The sequence below is a fragment of the Schistocerca serialis genome, chromosome 1 (assembly GCF_023864345.2).
Source record: "Schistocerca serialis cubense isolate TAMUIC-IGC-003099 chromosome 1, iqSchSeri2.2, whole genome shotgun sequence".
NCBI lineage: Eukaryota > Metazoa > Arthropoda > Insecta > Orthoptera > Acrididae > Schistocerca > Schistocerca serialis.
Window position 1 is genome coordinate 449,457,152 of NC_064638.1, and position 18,940 is coordinate 449,476,091.

The 18,940-nt window shown below is 45.7% G+C and overlaps 1 protein-coding gene across 1 annotated transcript in view; it reads right to left on the reverse strand.

Moving 5' to 3' along the window:
• LOC126482883 (mucin-19) overlaps window positions 1-18,940 on the reverse strand; it is a 781,435-nt gene that overhangs the window by 48,446 nt on the left and 714,049 nt on the right. Inside the window, exons 6-7 of the mRNA XM_050106575.1 lie at window positions 17,392-17,816; window positions 2,865-3,122 (exon numbers count right to left, since the gene is read on the reverse strand). Coding sequence (XP_049962532.1) covers window positions 2,865-3,122; window positions 17,392-17,816 — 683 coding nt within the window. The remainder of the gene's footprint in view (window positions 1-2,864; window positions 3,123-17,391; window positions 17,817-18,940) is intronic.

Genomic DNA, 18,940 nt, shown 5'->3' on the forward strand with positions numbered 1-18,940 from the left:
AGTCCCCTAGAACTTAGAACTACTTAAACCTAACTAACCTAAGGACATCACACACATCCATGCCCGAGGCAGGATTCGAACCTGCGACCGTAGCGGTCGCATGGTTCCAGGCTGAAGCGCCTAGAACCGCTCGGCCACACTGGCCGGCAGTCTGAGTATTGATTAAGGACGAACCCTCAAATGGCAAGAGGTAGAAACACGTAAAGGACGCAAAGCCATTGTCGAAAATGATCGTTTTGGTGATACAGATGTTGTGGCGTGGGGATGTATAATGCTGCACAGGCGTAGTGACTTCTAAGTCATTAAACACGGTAGGTTCACCGGTCAACGCTATTGTGAAGCTGTACTCATTCCCTGTTTGCGTTTTTCAGAAACGGTTCGCCCCACCACAAGAAATCCTTATCCTTGAGGCCAGCACGACAGCGCATTGCAGAGCATGCACTGCCGTACATGGTGACCACCCACTTTGTTAACCGTGTCCCGCAGTTTATAATGAGTAGAGAATTTTAGTTACTTTAGCATAATCACCCGCCCAGTTAGCTGTGTTAGAGTGGTTCGGTGTGGGGTGGCGGAGGGGTGAAGTGGATTGCGGTAGTCGCCGTGGGGTTGTGGACCACTGCGGCCGCGGCGGGGACGGAGACTCTCCGTCGTTTCTAGGCGTTCTGGAGTGGGAAGGAGCGCCTGGTCCCCGGCAGGAATCCGCCCGGCGGACTTGTTTCGAGGTCCGGTGAGCCGGCCAGCCTCGGCGAATGCGGGCTGGTTCCCCTTATTCCGCCACACCAACACTATGTCGGTGATTGCTGCGCAAACAATTTCTCCACGCACACGTACACCACCATTACTCTATCACGCAAACATAGAGGTCACACTCGTCTGGTGCGAGACGTTCCCTGTGAAGGGGGGGGGGGGGGGGGGAGGAGGGGTTACACCGGGGACCGAACCTCACAATAACCTTAAAGAGTGGTTCGGTGTGGGGTGGCGGAGGGGTGAAGTGGGCTGCGGTAGTCGTCGTGGGGTTGTGGACCACTGCGGCCGCGGCGGGGACGGAGACTCTCCGTCGTTTCTAGGCCCCCGGTTAACATACAATACATACATATAATACAACACTTTAGCATAATTATTGTATTTGAATAAAAGTGGCCAGCCTGTGCGGTTCTGGGCGCTACAGTCTGGAACCGCGAGACCGCTACGGGCGCAGGTTCGAATCCTGCGTCGGGCATTGATGTGTGTGATGTCCTTAGGTTAGTTATGTTTAAGCAGTTGTAAGTTCTAGGGGACTGATGACCTCAGATGTCAAGTCCCATTGTGCTCAGAGTCATTTGAACCATTTTTTTGAATAAAAGTGGCATTCTGATCATCTCATTGCGTATTTTTTCAGTTGCCTTCTGTTCTGTACTGTAGCACTTCTTCCTACTCATATGCATCGTCCAAGTTTTTTCGAGCTGTGTTACGTGGCAGTGACACCATGAACAAGTTTCTTTAATCTTTAAGTTTTTCCACATTTGTGTGATGTGTGATGGCATGCTGCTGCCGTACTGTCTGTTCATTGGAGTGTGAAAGCTTGCCTACTGCGGTGCACGACGGGCGAGTGTATAAGCATCTATAACACAAACGATGTGCAGTCCAATCCAGTAACCCGAAGTGCGAGAGATGGTTAGGATTTTATAGGTGGACGTCGTTACATCTCCGGCTTTTGGTCTATGATGGATATATTACGCATCCAGTCAGTGTCCGAAAGGGAAACTTAATACTTCAAGATTGTACCAATAAGTGTTTACGATACAGAGAATTTGGGTCGGTTGCGCTGAGAAAGACGCAGTTCTCTGTAATAACTAATGCTCTAAGAGAACAGGTAGGGTGCGCAGTTATATTTAAAGTGATGCTTCATTGTTTCCTGAGTGTTGGTAAAGAACTAGTTGATAACGGCGTTCAGAAGAAAAGTTTCAGATGGCTCTGAGCACTATGGGACTTAACTGCTGACGTCATCAGTCCCCTAGAACTTAGAACTACGTAAACCTAGCTAACCTAAGGACATCACACGCATCCGTGCCCTAGGCAGGATTCGAATCTGCGACCGTAGCGGTCGCGAAGATCCAGACTGCTGTAGCACCTAGAACTGCTCGGCCACTCCGGCCGGCCAGAAGCAAAAAGAGAGAAAGATTTAAGTTAAGTGTCAAGTGGACGACGTGGTCAGTGGATAGAAAGAGAAAGATTATGGTTTGAGACGTGACATAGGCTCGAATTGGGCAAGAGGGTGGCGGGGGAGGGACGGGGGGAAGGGAGGGAAGTTAGCTGTGGCTATTTCAGAAGAACCAAGCCGGATTCAGTCTTAATTGCTCCTTCCGAAAGTGTGTGCAGTCTCTTGCTGCTGCATTATCTCGTTCGCTATGCCAATCAGGATGCTAATTTGAAACTGAGGAATTACGAGGCAACCACCTGATACGACGAAAAACTAGCTAAATTGAAGTTGCGTTAAGGCAAATAAGGCGTAAGTGAAGCTCTACAGCGACGTATATTTTCCTTTAGTTTCTTTTTCTTTTCCCTGTTAATATTTAAGTGTATGTAACGAAAGGTTCTTCCATTTCTGAATTATTTTTGTAATTTTTAGTAGAAATCAGCACTAAGAGTACAGCTATCTTTTAATCGGTAATCTGTGCATGAGTACAGGTTTGAGGACATACTCTTGAGTAATGTCAGTAGTGTACACATGCTTATTATAAAGCTACGTCACACTCTTCCGAGAACAGATGGACTAGTGCACACTCGAACGGGGAACGCAGAAGGAGAAAGTGCAAGCGCGTGTTTGTGTGGATTGGCACGGCGCTGCAAAGTAGCCCCTCGAGGTTTCTCTAATTATGGCCGACCGCCCCTCGTTATCGGCGACAAGCATCTCCTCGATCAGCCCTCGACAGACACCGGGGGTGGCGGGAAGGGCGGCGGCGGGCAGACGCGGGCGTCGCGCTCTGCCCTGGGAGGCAGCAGCAGCGGGGGCGGCGGCGGCCGTGGTGTTTATGCCGCGGCACGGCCTGACGCTCTCCACCGGCCCTCGCGCCTCTACGCCACGAGGCGAGGCTCGGTGCAGCAGGAGGGCCGCCTCTCTGCCCCCACCTGCAGGCTGCATGCTGTCACCAGGCCGCGCCACAAAACATGAACAAAATCTCGACGTGCTCGCTGCCACACCAAAAGTGTATACTACTTCTTCACCAGCGTATAAAAGTTAAGCGTAATCGGGGAACAGGAAGACTTCAAGAAAATATTCCCCACTAGCCGAGTACCCGGCGTTGAGCCTGGTAAGGATTTTTTTCACTTCTGTTAGTCCATCTCTTCCTTCTCCCTCTCTCTCTGCATCTCCTCCACGCACACCCTCTGTCCACCTCCTCCTGCCCCTATCTCTGTTCATCTCCTACTCCACCTCCCCCAAATCTCTTTCTCTCTCTCTCTCTCTCTCTCTCTCTCTCTCTCTCTCTCTCTCCCCGCCTATTTCCTCCTCCCCCACTCTCTCTGACCATTGTAGTGCCCCCAGAATTTTACGAAAGTCTGGAGACACTTGTGTTCCAGCCGTTTCGAACCCGCGTTATTTTAAACCAGGGCGTAAGGATGAGCATGGGATACTGCACCCATTTATTGTTTGTGCAGGCGAAACTGGAAGGGAGATAATTCGTCGGCGTTGATAAGTGTTTAGTGCGACCTGCCAAGAATAAGCAAATACGGCCCGGAAGCTCCGTGGCCGACTGCAAAGAGTAATGTAGCATTGTATTGTTAAAAAACAAATGGAGAGACTCGAAATAGTGACTGTTTATTAGACGTTGAACTGCTGTTGAGAGTACGTGGACTGGACGTGGATAGTCAGCTACGATAAAAGCTTACGTATTAATTGTGTTCAAAAAGGTGTCATTAACTGATTCTGGGTGCCCGGTAATGTGTGGGCTTACGTCATAAACTTTTTTTTTTCAGAGTGGAAGAAGAGAGAGAGCGAGAGAGTGAAAATTTCCCCTTCCTGGCAGTCAAATCTTCGGAGAAGCGTCCGGTGCTAGCAGAAGACATCGGCGCTGCAAGAAAGCAGAACCAGCATTCTTCAACAATTAAGTCCACGAAAACGCTTAAGCTAGATAGAGAGAGCTTAACATTACACCGGGCCACCGCACCATCACCTACACTTCTCTTTCTCTGTCCGTCTCTTCATCCTTCCCTCGTATCTCCTGAACTATATACGGTACAATGATATAATTTTGTAGGTACATTCAGCACCATTTCAGGAAACTTTCTGCTTAGTGTGTTGCGAATAAAGTTAGTAGCAAACAAGTAATAAATGTAAACGTCATGATGTCATGTCTGATGTGACAGCTTTACTGTATGAAAAGCGAAACTGTAGTAAGCGAAAAAAATATTTTCCTTTCATCATTATGTGTGGGCTGTCAGCGACAAAAAGTTCCGTAAGTTTGAAATTATGTGTAGAGTTTGTTGCAAGTAACTAAGTGCTCTCGTTCTCTAATAATGGTTAGTGCGCACAGTAGCTATATACTTATGCAACGTGTATATAATGCAACAAATACTGTGGAAGTATATAAGAAACATACTGAAGATTGTATAACCTACCTTCTTACGAAATTCCATCGAATTCGGTTCAGCGGGTTCGTAATAACAAATTTAAATTTCAGGCAGGCTGCGAAAGTTTTCATGCATCTCAGTCTTAGTGACGTCATGTATCCTGAACTATCGTACATAGATATAATTTTAAAAGTACATTCTGTGGTCTATGTGAACACTGTCCGCAAAATGTGTCGCGAATACACCCCTTTGACAGGTAGGTAGTTCTTACACCCACAACCATTGTTCTCAAACAGCAAGTGGTATGTGTCCCAGTCTGATTGGAATCGGTCCAGTGGTTTCGGAGGAAATGTGGAACAAAGACACATACATACAATTTCATAATACGGATGAATGTCTTTTTTTGTGATCCGTTTTAGATGAACTAAAGCCTATACGGTGCCCCAAACTATGCTCAAGTTACCTGCGAAAACCCCATGAAAATTTGTCTAGTAGTTTTGGGAACGATCACGTTCAAAGACAGACAAGACGGTTTTATAGATTTATTATTAGTATATGCTTGAGTGTGCAGAGTATTGCTACATAACTAACTGCTTCTTCTTCTTCTTATTTTCTTAGGTACTACAAGAGCCTTACACACCTCGATAATTTGCCTCCTCACAATTGTGCTTTCCATTTTTTCCCTCCATCCTCAGATTTTCATTTTGCTAACTTCAGCCCGCACGTGATACATCCGTCTTACTCTTGGTCGGGCCAACCTTCTGGCCGAATACAGTCTTCTTTTCAATACGGTTTTGGGCAAGCTGTCATTTGCTATCCTCCCCACGTATCCTAAACAGCCCATTCTCTGAAAACTAACAAACTGCTTAATACCTTTATAGAGGCAGATCCATCGAAGAGCGGCGCAGTTCGTTACGGAGTATGGTCGGTGTGAAAGAATTGGGGAAATGTTAAATAATCTCCAGTGGCATATGCTGCAAAACAGCCGTTGTACATCACTGTTTACCACTGAAATTCCGAGCGAGAGCGTTACGGTAAGAGTCGGGCTACATATTACTTCGTTCCATATATGTCGCGCAATGACCACTACTACAAAACCTGAGAAAATTAATGCTATTGCTTAGGTTTACCGACAATCATTCTTGCCACGAGTCATTAGCTGCTGAAACAGGCGAAGTTAGGGAAGGTCAAGTTCCGCTGTCCGGCCATAGATGGGCCAATCGGGGCCAACCGACCACAGTATGATCCTCTGCCAATGGCGTCTTCGGGAGGGGTATGGGGTCACTACACCGCTTTCCAGGTCTTTGTCGGGTTTTTTGATTTGCATCCGCTACTAATCAGTCGAATAGCTCCTCAGCTAGCGTCACGGAGAAGACGAATGAATTCCGTACCAGTCCTATTACAAAAAAAAAGAACAAATCCCTAGCAGTATCGGTAATCCAACCCGCTTTCCCCGCATGGCAGTCAGCCGCTCTGACCGCTCAGCTATGCAGGCGGACTCGCGAATGGAACAAGGAAGTACACTCCGCCACACACTGAATGGTTGCTTATGGATTATACATGTAGATGTAGATATCGTTCTCTCGAGTAAGTTATTGTACTTCACGATTATATCTCACTGTCCAGTCCTCTGCCTCTCTCGCAGGCCCATAGCTTTTTCGCAGCGTTTTTGTTTCAGTCTAAAATTTTTACGTCCGCTTCTGTCATCGTTCACATTACTGATATATAGGTAGCAACTGGTAATACAAGGCAATAAGTATACCTTTAGTTTCTGGTTCTTGTAATAACAGTCTTCTTAGACATCTGTAAGATCGCAAAATCGACTCCGTGTCCCGCTCGCAACCTTTCTCCACTATGTTGTCTCGTACTGTTATCGCTGGTTAAAACGACATAGCGATACAGCAGTGGAAGCAGCATACATCATCAAAAACTTTTGATAGACATAGGGTGTTCTGCTGGCCTTAAGAGTTTGATATCACAACAAACATACAGCATATGAGTTACTATCTAGAAAAAAATTACTGCTGGGGTGAAATACCCCTAGCAGCTTTTTTGGGTAGAGTGAACACATAAAGGATGATACGTGGAAGTACACTGGAACCTTGAGAGCAGTTTCTGTTCAACCTGGTACAAATCTGATCAACTGTACGTTAACTGAAGAAAACAGATGAGCCAAGATCACTAAGAAAAACATTTTATTGGATGACTGGTTTCGATATAGTTATTCTGCCATCATCGGATCTTAATGCTTTTGAATTTTTACAACGTAAGATCGGATGATTACAGCACAGCTCTGTCGAAACCAGTCATCCAATAAAATGCTTTTAAATGGTCTTCGCTTGTAAAGCTTTATTCAGTTACCGTACATTGCAGATCGCTCCCCCAAATTGAATATGTCAGGAATATATAATGACCTAGTGTCTGAAATAAGAAAAATATTTGAGGGAGCAGTTTAAAGCATCACTAGCAGCGTAAGGAGTAAGCGGCTGAGGGAAGGAAGTGATATATTACAAATAACCAAAAACTACCAATTTTAGTGGTGAATACCGTCGTAGTTAGGCTTCCTAGTACCAATTCCAAAGACTTTAAACCTCTAGAGCTTTGATGGGGACGGTGGTTGAGAAGGACATGGCATAATAAAAAATAGTCGAAAACACAGATTATTAGTTTCGAATCCATAGCATTCGGGATTTCAGGAGTGAATGGTGAAAGTGTAGATAACAACTAACCCACAGGGGTTGTTGGTTGGTTGGTTGGGTTTGAGAGACAGGAACCAAACTACAGGGTCATCAGTCCATCTTTCCACAGTGAAAAAGTCGCGGGATAAAACAATTCCCCAAAAACCGTGGAAAGTAAAAAAAGGAGAAAAACTAATTGGGGAAAAACACGGATAGAAAAAACGAAAGAGGCAAGACAAAAGGAGAGAACGTGCAATAGAGTATATGGCTGAGGCTGGCCGATTGCAAAAAGAAAAAAGAATGACCTAATCACTCGGCAACACATTAAAATCTCCAGCCTCAAAAAATAAGGAAAAGACATACACTAAGGCGAAGAAACAGCAAACAAAGAGTGAGGAAGAATTAAAATCGAGGGAGGGTGGAGGTCTGGGAGAGAAGGCTTTATGCCCACCCTTAGATTGCGTGAAAAAAAAAAAAACCCTCACGAATAAAATGTAAAACTATATCAACAGTCGAGGCATTGTCTCCCATCCCCACTGGCAGTGTTATGGGAAGGTTAAAAGTCCGCCGCAGAGCGGCTAAAATTGGGCAGTCCAACAAGATGTGGACGACAGTCATGTGGGAACAGAAGCAACACCTAAGTGAGTCCTCGCGATGGAAGACATGACCATGAATCAGGCAAGTATGGCAGAGACGTTATAGAACAATGGAGTCCCGGTGAGTGATTCTCATGGATGACTGCCACACATTCGTTGTCCTCTTGATAGCATGTAGTTCATTTGGTGTACTGACAGTGCACCATTCAGTATCTCAAATCCTGAAAACTTTATGGCGTGAGACCGACAAGAGATCAGTCTCTGGCGTGCCGATCGCCAAAGTTGATTCACTGGTAGCCCGTTTGGCCAGCCTGTGAGCAAGTTTATTGGCCGGTATCTCGACATGTCCTAGGTGTCGAAGTGAAGGACACTGAACGGCCCCCGTTTCTGAGGCATAAGGAAACTTTTGGACAGTCATTACCAAAGGATGGCGAGGGAAGCACTGGTTGAGAGACTGGAGCTGCTTAAGGGAGTCACTACAGATGACGAAAGACTCATCTGCATAGGAGCAGATATGCTCAAGAGCGCGAGTGAAATTATTGCAGCCATCTGGCAAGGAATGCTGTTCATTATGTCCTGCATGAGCATAAGCGAAGCCAACGTGACCATCGACCATTGAGCCTTCGGTATAGAATACTTCTGAGCCCTGGAACACACCGAGAATAGAGAAAAGTTGTCGTCGGAGGGCCTCAGGTAAAACTGACCCTTTTGGGCCTTGTGGTCTGTCCACATGAAGCTGTGGCCAAGGCATGGATTATGGAGACGTATGCGAGTGGACCCACAGGAAAGTTGGTAGAGGGTAAGCATCGAGTGCAATAAGAAGCGACTGGACACAGATTGCAGTTGGAATTCCTAATCTGGGCTGCCACTGCGGGAGATGTTAGGGAAAAGGAAACGGTAATTTGGATGGTGAGGCGAACTATGAATGTGGGCGGTATAATTCGCAGGCAGCTGTTGTCGACTGATCTGCAATGGAGGTACGCCAGCTTCCATGAGGAGCCTGTTCACTGAGCTCGTTCAGAAAGCCCCTATCGCAAACTGAACTCCACATTGGTGTACAGGGTCCAGCAGCCGCAATGCTGAACCATACACCAGGCCCCATAGTCAAGATGGGACTGCGCAAAGGCTTTGTACAGCTGCAGCGTGTAGGGGAATCAGCACCCCAGTTGGTGTGGCTCAGGCACTGAATAATATTGAGATGCCGCCAGCACTTTTCGTTAAGCTGACGAAGATGGGGAATCCAAGTTAAGCGGGCGTCGAAGGCCAGTCTCAAAACGTGGTAAGTCTCTTCTACATTAAGTAGTTTGTCACTGAAATAAACTTCCTGATATGGGTTGACAGTACAACGACGATAGAAGTGCATGACGCAAGTTTTGATGTCTGAAAACTGTAAGACATGAGTGAATTTCCACGACTGCGCCTTTCGTCTGGCTCCCTGCAGTCGACGTTCAGCCACACCAATAGAAGAGGAGCAGAAGGAAATACAAAAATCGTCAACATATTAGAGGTGGAATATTGAGGACCCCATTGCTGCTGTGAGACCATGAATGACAATTAAAAAGAGTGGGACGCTCAGTGCAGAGCCTTGTGGGACCTCATTCTCTTGAATGAGGGGCGAACTCTATGAAGCACCGACTCGAACTCTGAAAGTGCGGAGCGACAGAAAGTTCCATCTAAAAATAGGGGGGTGGGCCCTGGAGACCCCACTCATGCCACGTGCGGTGTCGCCAAGAGATATCATAGACTTCGTCAGGTCAAAAAATACTGCAATAAGGTGCTGACCCAGAGAAAAGGTCGCTCGGATGGCAGACTCCAGGTAGACCAAGTTGTCAGTTGTGGAACGACCTCGGCGAAAACCGCCCTGGGAGGGAGCGTAAAGGCTCCGAGACTCAAGGAGCCAACACAACCGCTGGTTCACCATACGATTGAGCAACTTTCACAGAACGTTAGTGAGGCTGATAGGATGATAGCTATCCACATCTAGCGGGTTCTTACCAGGCTTCTAGCACTGGAACGATGATACTTTGTCGCCACTGCGGCGAGCATTCGCTATCGCTCCAGATGCGGTTGAAGACAGCAAGGAGGTGGCGCTGGTAATCCGCTGACAGATGTTTAATCATTTAGGACTAAATGCGGTCTGGTCCAGAGGATGTGTTAGGATAATCAGCAAGAGCAATGAGAAATTCTCCCTCACTGAAGGGAGCATTATATGGCTCAGGGTGCAAAGATAGGTGTTGTCATTCCACCCAATGTTTTAGGAGGGAATTGCAAGTATCCTTTGCGTATTTTCACTGAATATTGTCCTACGGTACTATCCCCTAGTGCAAAGGAGCTAAAATAAAGTATTTATTCTACAGACGTGTACAGTGAGGATATTGCGTACAGCTGACAGGCGACCGTCTTACAGCAGTTTCTTCGAGGACGCGAGATTCTTATATTTGTTATTAATATATTTGCGCGCTAAATGGTATTTGTAGTTAATAATATGAGTGAACTTAGGATAAGCTGTGAAATTTATAACAACAATATCAGAAGAAAAATAAAGTTCATATAGGATACATATTCGTGCCAAGGGTTTAGCAAGTAATTTCAAATGTTGGTGGATAAGTCATTTGACAGGTTGCTAGCGGAGATCAGACTGGATACTGCAAAACTTCAAATATTCAAAACACAATTGAAAGTGTATTTTGCTAGGTATTGCTTTCATTTATTTATCGTAGTCTTTCGACTAGATGATGTAATTTCTTGTCAACACCAATGTTCACCTTAAACTTTCGTTCATTTTATCATCAAATAACTTTGCTGAGTGAAATTACATACTTTTTTGGGAAGAACTAGCAGCTAAGTAGTAAAAGAGGGGAGCAGTGCATTTTTTCATTTTTTTCTTAAGTAAGTTCCTTTTGTACAGATGTTGAGGGTTTTAGGTAGTGCCTTAAAAGACAATGTGGGGATAGGAATGCATATTCCACACAAAGACGCTACAGAGCTTCGGAGTTACAGAACCAGTCCCAATCCGTGCCACTAGACCACCCCTTCGGAAGCACACGTGAGTTTGGTACGTTGACGCCACTGTTCTCAGTCTCTGCAGTGTCGCGAGGCCCACGCGGAAGACAGGCCGTGGCGCGTACGTCACAGCACGTGACATTGCAGGTCTTACGATTGCCAGCAGCCGTCCTCAGCGGGATGCGAGTAACTATTTCAGGCGAGTTTAATAGTTCTGGACTGCTTGTTTGAATTCATGCAATGGCACAGGACAATTTTAAGACCTTTCATGGATACCTTTTCAATTGCGTATTGATTTCCCGTGGGCCCTGCACGGAGATGAACGTTCGCGAAGTTTGGCAGACAAGCCAATTAGTGCGACGTCACAAGTTCGTTGTAGGGCCCGTGTTTCTCGTTGGCTACGACAGTGTTGTGGCATACGTAGACCCGGTCGGCACTGTCAGGCCCATGGCGTGTAGTTTTGCTTGCAATCCGCCAGCGTTCGAAGTCGAGTTTACTGCCGAGAACAGGCGATGAGCTCTGTAATTTCGACTCTTCACAACTTCATTGAACGGCCTTTCCTTCGATTTGTTACTCAAGACATTCTTCACAAACCATGGAAGTCTACAGCATCTTTTGTTACATACTATATTTCGGCATTATGTGCCAAGGTTAGCACCTTTTTTTATGTAACTAGGTTCCTGCCACTCTCTGCCTATGAGTCGCTTGGCAGAGGTGGCGTATGCTCCCTCTGGCGGAACTGATATATTGCGGCTCGAGGACGGCGTGCTGTGAGCCGGAGCCGAGTTCAGAGCTGTTGACGGTCGAATAGGCGAGGCAACGGCCCGCAGCAGCCGAGGCAGCCACCTGTGTTATCTGCCAGGGTACACTCTAGTCGTTTTCGTTCTCGCCGAAGTTGAATATGAAGATCTGACTGAGAATTCAGACAGTTTAATGTAAATCCTGCAGAAGCCCGTCGCAGGCTGTGTTCCAAAAACGAACAGCTTAGAGAAGGAAGCGGTGACTCTCTGTGCAGGACCTGCCCATCATTTTTCAGGTCAATGCTCGGGAGCATATGACGGAAGTTGTGACTGATTTGTTCGATCGATGTAGCTGCGAAGTACTGTGTCACCCGTTAGGCTCCTCGGAGCGAATTCAACTGGATTCCTAAACTGGAAGAAACATTTCATGGCATTTGATTCAGAACTGTTACAGAGATTCGTGGGCCAACATACCGCTCCACTCTCACTATCATCTGGCGTTACTATGGGTGTCCTACGACTTCCACAACGCTGGCAAAGGGTTATACGCAGTGTTGGTCACTATTCTGAAGGAGAGTAGAACTTCGAAACACTCATTCATTTTGTACAACTTGTAAATAAGTAGTTGCCACTACTAAAGTTCCAGACCCTGTATTTTAAAAATGCCCTGGTTTTTAAGTACGTTTATTTAATAGTTGTTACGATACTTTTAAATTTTTAAGATTTTCATTGGAATTGTTTGTGACCTTGTTTCTATAGCTTCTGATGCGTTTGGTGTTGTTTCTGTTTACCAAAGTTTTGTAGCATAAATGTAAGAGCTTAAACTGTTAGCTACTTGAGCTCAAGTTAAATTTACAGACGGAAAAGTGCTTTGCTGAGCTGCTCTAAGAATGGCTGTTCAAGTTTTTTTTTACATGTTGCGGGACTCAAAATTTTTTATTTAAATAAACTACAGTTTTTTTTCAATTTGCAACTCAAATCAGTCAATGGGTCCCAGCCTTTCACCAAAGTGCTCAGTATCACCACAGTATGTGTGTGGAAATTAAATAGTGAAGAAGTACTTGCCTCAAATATTTATGTGACTAGATCAGCTCTAGTTGTAATTTGTTACTAGCATGCTTTATATAACCTGGCTCCATAGCTGAGGTTGCTATCGCACGCCTCTGCAGTAGCGCTCGACTCGGAGATGAGCCATTTAGAGTCCTGCTGGTGGAACGTTTTCACTTCCAGTATTTGGCAAACAAGGGGAATAGAGGCGATAGCGTGAAGTTCGTGTTTATTCGTCTTTGCGCCAATGACCTGGTTTGAAATCGACACCTCTCCACAGCGTCTCGTAAAGTGAAGGCATCTGACGCTGTTGATGGCGATCTGTCAGTCGGATGGGGACGTTTAGCTTGGTGTCCCCCAGGGTGCTATTCGACAGAAGTAGGCTGTGTGCTGACACCATGTTTCACCCTCTCCCTTTCCTTCACGTACAACACAGACTCCAAATTGCATTGTACAAGCACTAATCACAGTCATCCAACCGACACAGATACACACTTGACATGTCGGAGGAAGGCATCGGCGAACCATCTCCACTGGGACCTTGCCAAGACCGGTGATTCCGGGGTTTTCCTCTGTCCTGCGTTAATTTGGCGAGTACTCTGACGTTTTGATACTTTTCATAAGCAGAACTTGGCTCTTTCCATGCCCCTGAAGTGTCTGTCACAGAAAATATGGAACGTGATGTTAGAAATTAACATAATATTGATTCAACCACATTTCGAGAAACAGCATCTCATCATCTGGCTAAACATAAGAAGCTGACAAACGCTAGGCACTGAAATGTTGTACTAAACACTATCAGTTTTAAAACCCTTAATTCGTGAAATGTGGTCTCTCAGATCACGCGAAAATTTTCTAACTCGCTCTCCAAGGTGAGTTGCGTCGGAGTACCTGTTATACTCGCCGTGTGGCACAGTGAACTTTCGTGAAGGATGACGGGATGGAATCAATCGACGATCCACATACAGCAGGGAGGGAATGAGCTCAGTTGTCAGGTTGCCCACGAGAGAACGTCCCGAATGGGGTCGATCTTGAATAACATCCCTGCCATCCCGAAACACTTTCATCCTCGACAGTGTACGACTTGACTATTCTCCGTCGCCACACACTCCGTGCAGTCCCTGAAAACATTGTTGTGCCCTCCGACAATGTGCACTTCAATCTTGATCCATGCATGCATGTACACGCTGCGACTCACTCAAACATGGCCGTCGCCTCTCGCTGCACTACTTCAACTGACCTTCTGTTATTAGCTACAGACAGTGCGTAGCGTATGCCATTGGATGCATATCCTTCATGTTACGTCGTGTTGCCACTACTTTTTATCCAACCCTACTACTCAAAAGAATTAGTTCAAATGAAATGTGTTCTGGGTGCTGATGACGACAAATGAAGATATCAACATTTAGTATCAATTTTGCTTTCTCTTTGCACTTATCACGTGTAACTTTTATGTGCAAGTTTAAACCCTGTTATTTTGTTTTATGTGTAAATTTATTTGCTATACAGATATTATAGTTTTTAGAATGTAAAATTCTCGTCCCTAACACTCCACTTATGTGACTATTTAAAGATTCCACACAGAAATATGTGATTTCCTATAATAAAAAGTAAAATGCTGCAGGATTTATTAGTACTATAAAAAACAATGAGCAATTAAAAAACTCTCAAATAATTGTAAAAATAAATTTCTGTCACTTTAATTAAAAATTCTTGTGATTTTTACCTTAAATCTCGGTTTAAATATAGGGATACCACAGATCCCACCTCGTACTATATGTTACAGAAAAGCCACACTGGCAAGTCCGATGTTTTAATGTCCAACGTTTATCAGCTTTCAGTGTGTGGAGATTCTCGTTTATTTAATCTAAGGATGAAAATTTTCTTCTCGAAGAGTGTCGTCTGGCATGTGATTCATCACTAAGTGAGTATGATTAAGAAAACATTTAATATTAAACTAACTACTTCAGAAGCAGGAGGTCACTCTCAGTTATAATGGAAAAAACCTAAACGATGTACGAAAGAATGGAGGCTACAGCAGAGAAGCAGCGGCGTGGTTGCAAGCAAGTAAAGCAATTCAGTTTAAGATAATTCTCATCTATTGTTCCGTCTCAGTTGCACATTTTTAATTAGACTACATGTATCGATCAGTCTGGATCACCTTCAGATCAGGGGCGGGCAGGAATCCTGCACGCGTGCGGTGCACTTGCACGTGTGCAGTTAACAGGTATTCTGCGTGTACACAGGGCAAGCTGACCACCCACTTCTCTCCCTCCCCACCATGCGGTCTCTCCGCTCCTTCCTCTGTAATGCGTTTTGTTTCCTAGCTTGCTTTATTGAATGAAGGAATAAGGCTAGTAGGAGTGCTTGAAAGAACTCATGGTTTGAAAGAGTACCTATTACCTACGATACGTTTTATTTAATTATCACAGGTGGAGTTTACAACACGTTTAATGTCTGGAATAAACATACAGACAAACGCAAACAGTTACGTAAATTTTCATCACTGATGTTTGCTCTCAAACGAGAGCAGAAAACAGAAAAAAATCTCTCACAAACGTATGTCGAGCCAAACAGTGACATTATCTTCGCGGCTTCACGATGGAGACGAGGAAACTCTTGCTGTGGAAAGTCGTGATAAAAGTCTTGCCAAAAGGAACTTGTTTCTCAGACGAGAATTACACTGTAGATCTACTAACTCCATTTGGAAATTGGGATGAATATCATCGACAGAAACAGCAAATGGTCTCGAGAATCATTCAAAAGCTTGGAATAAATATCGTATATCCCCAAATAGCTGTAGAAATACCTCTTTTATTGCACTAAGTACGGAAACATATTCTTTGCAATTCTGTTCTCGCACAGTAGACAGAATGCGTTCCCTGACGAGAGCTGTCGTTCCCACAGCTCAAGCTTGCTAGTGAAAGCTTGCACTTTTCAACCATTTCACAAATTAGCTGATTTTCTCCTTGCAAAATCGTGTTCAATGCATTCATGTGTCCGGTAATATCCACTAAAAATGCAAGGTCGGCAACCCACTCTGGATCTTCTAACTTGGGGTCGTACCTTCCTTTGTCCTTTAAAAACTGATTTATTGGTATTCTCAGCTCAAAAAATCTTTTGAGTACATTACCGTGGCTAAGCCAGCGGCCTTCACTGTGGTATGGTATGTCACTGTACCCGTCCCCAGTTTCAGCTAAATATGTGTGAAACTGTCTATGTGTAAGCCCGTGGGACCTCAGACAATTAACTGCCCGAATAACCACTTGCACGACGTCCCCCAGTTTTGCTGCTTTTGTTCACCTTTACTCACCCGTCTTATAGTAGGTCCAACGGTTCATAATTTCATGTCGTCAATAATGTACTGTACTTCTTGGTGCAAAATGCAGTGGACGCTGCACAATGATTCTTCTGCACGCTCTAGTTTTTTTCTTAGTAATCCAACAAACCCCATTTGTTCCCCATTCATTGCAGGTGTTCCGTCTGTTGTCGCTGACACCAAACGTTCCCTGTTTAAGCCATCTGAACTGACAGCTTCTTCAACGGCTTTTAGGAGTCCGCGCCGGTGGTCGTGCTTTTTAAAGATATGATATCTAAAAAAATCCTCTGTTATGTGCTGAACAGTGTACAGGCCGCGGACATAAATCACTAATTGCGTGGTGTCTGAAATATCTGTGGACTCGTCAAGTGCGATGGAAAATGCAATAAACTCCTGCACTGCACTCCTTAATTGACGGCAAACGTCACCTGCCATGGCACTTATACGACGACTTACAGTCCGCCGAGAAAGAGTGATAGCTCGAAACCAATTTGCATTCAATGGGCAAAGTAAATCAGCCGCCATTGATTCACTCCTTTATAAAACTCACCTTCAGCAAATGGTTTTCCATCTCTCGCTATATTAAGCGCAATCTTATAACTTGAACGTACCGCTGGGCTATCATTGTTGTCCTGAAAAATTGAAAACAGTGCTCCATAAAATGTTAAATCCACTAGATGAGAGACATGACGAAAGAAAGTCGCAGATCTTTCGTGACAACAGCAAGTTACGTCAGATTCATCTAGTATCGTCAGATCGCTCTGCTTAAGCTCAGTCAATTACCCCATCCGCTCAGAATCCGACAATAAATTGTTCTCGGCTTTGTGAAAATCATTATAATGGTGTACAATACTAAACTTCGCTGACCAGCAAGAATACTGTCACATATTAAACATTTCGAATTTTCACGTTTTTGCACAAAGAAAAAATGAATCTCCCATTTCTTTTTAAAAGATAGCAGATCTCCACTTCTATGTTTCCTTGATTCACTCTGCATTTTCCGGTTCTTGAAATACAACGTTCACTACGTAGTGGTTGCTTCGCATCAACGTCCGCAACTTAGCCTGGTACTACACTGCCGCAACCTGCCGGCTGTCGCCACTGCCCCGGTCGACGATTGCACGCGAGCAGCACACGTGCAGCGCTGTGCGCTCATGAGCCGCGTGCAACGTTTGCCCGCCCCTGCCTTCAGATCTAAATAATTGCGTCGGCAACCCGTCTTGTCTACTCAGAGGCACGTATCAGAGTGCTGTACTGTGATATATGGTTCTGACTTGACAAGATGGATTGCTGACGCAACTTCTTAGATTAGAAGATGATCCAGACTGATCGAAACATGTAACATAATTAAAAATGTGCAGCAGAGATGGAACCATAAATGAGAATAATCTAGAGTAGTATCTATACAGTTGCTGAATCTCTCGAGACGATTATGTCGCCTATAGTGTGGCGCAACTCACGTAGCGGCCGCGGCGTCGTTGGCGCGCCGCGGCAGCGTGGCGTCGCTGCCGCTGGAGGACTCTAGCGGGCGCTGCGCGCGGGCCTGCGCCGGCGGCTGCTGCTGGGGCCCGGAGACGCCGGCCAGGCTGCCGCGGCCCGCCGACGAGGAGGAGGCGCTCGAGCTGAGCGAGCTGCCCGCCAGCCAGGGGTTGGTGCGGATGCGGTTGCGCTGCCGCGGCGACGGCGCCGCGCTCGTCGCGGGCGGCGACGAGTACTCGTCGGGCAGCGCGTAGCTGGCGCGCGCCGGCGGCTGCGGCTGCGCCTGCCCGTCGGCCGGCGGCTGTCCGGGCGGCACGGGCACAGGCACGGGCAGCGGCACGCGCCGGCACTCGTCGTAGGACTCGGTGCGCCGGTGGCTGGGCACCACGGCCGCGCCCTCGGACACCTGCACACCGGACACTGTGCGGAGCCGCTGCCGGGGGGTAGCACAGTGTGAAGCTACGACACCATCCCTACCCTCGCCACTCTTGTTCACCTTTACTCACCCGTCTTATAGTAGGTCCAACGGTTCATAATTTCATGTCGTCAATAATGTACTGTAATTTGTAAGGTGCAACTCTTTATAACATAAATTAAAGCAGTTATTTTTCAAGCGAATCAAGGCATTTTCTTAGCATTCCTTATTTTGGATTACGTCAGTTGTCGTCTTAACCATCACTTCGAAGATGTTCCACGAAAAAGAACACTAGAAAGGGTATTCCTGGCCAAGAGACATCTACTAGAATTGGACACAGTTCTTAATTTGAAGTAGAAATTTCTGTGAATGTAAGTATGGAGCACAGCATTGTATGGTAGTGAAACATGGAATGTGGGAAAACTGGAACAGAAGAGAATCGAGGCATTTGAGATGTGGTGCTACAGAAGCATGTTGGAAATTGGGTGGACTGATAGGGTAAGGAATGATGATGTCCTCGGCAGAATCAGCGAGGAAAGGAATTTATGGAAAATGCTGACAAGATGAAGGTTCAAAATGGCTCTGAGCACTATGGGACTTAACATCTGAGGTCATCAGTCCCCTAGAACCTAGAACTACTTAAACCTAACTAACCTGAGGACACCACACACATCCATGCCCGAGGCAGGATTCAAACCTGCGACCGTAGCAGTCGCGCGGTTCCGGACTGAAGCGCCTAGAACCGCTCGGCCACCGCGGCCGGCCCAAGAAGAAGGGACAGGGTGATTGGACATCTGTTAAGACATTATGAAATAACTTCCACAGTACTAGAGGAAGCTGTAGAAGGTAAAAACTGTAGAGGAACAACGAATAGATCGAGCAAATAATTGGGGCTAGGTTGCAATTGCTATTCTGAGATGGAAAGGTTTGCACAGGAGAGAAATTCTTGGCATGGCGCATCGTGCAAGTCATGACTAAAAAAACCGAATTGTACCGTTATAAATTCACATTTGTTTCAGCGATTAGCACAGAAACACGAAACACAATAAAAAATCTTTTAGAAGTGGACATTCCACAGCTTCATTTCGTTTTTATTTTATTGATTTATCTTTTGT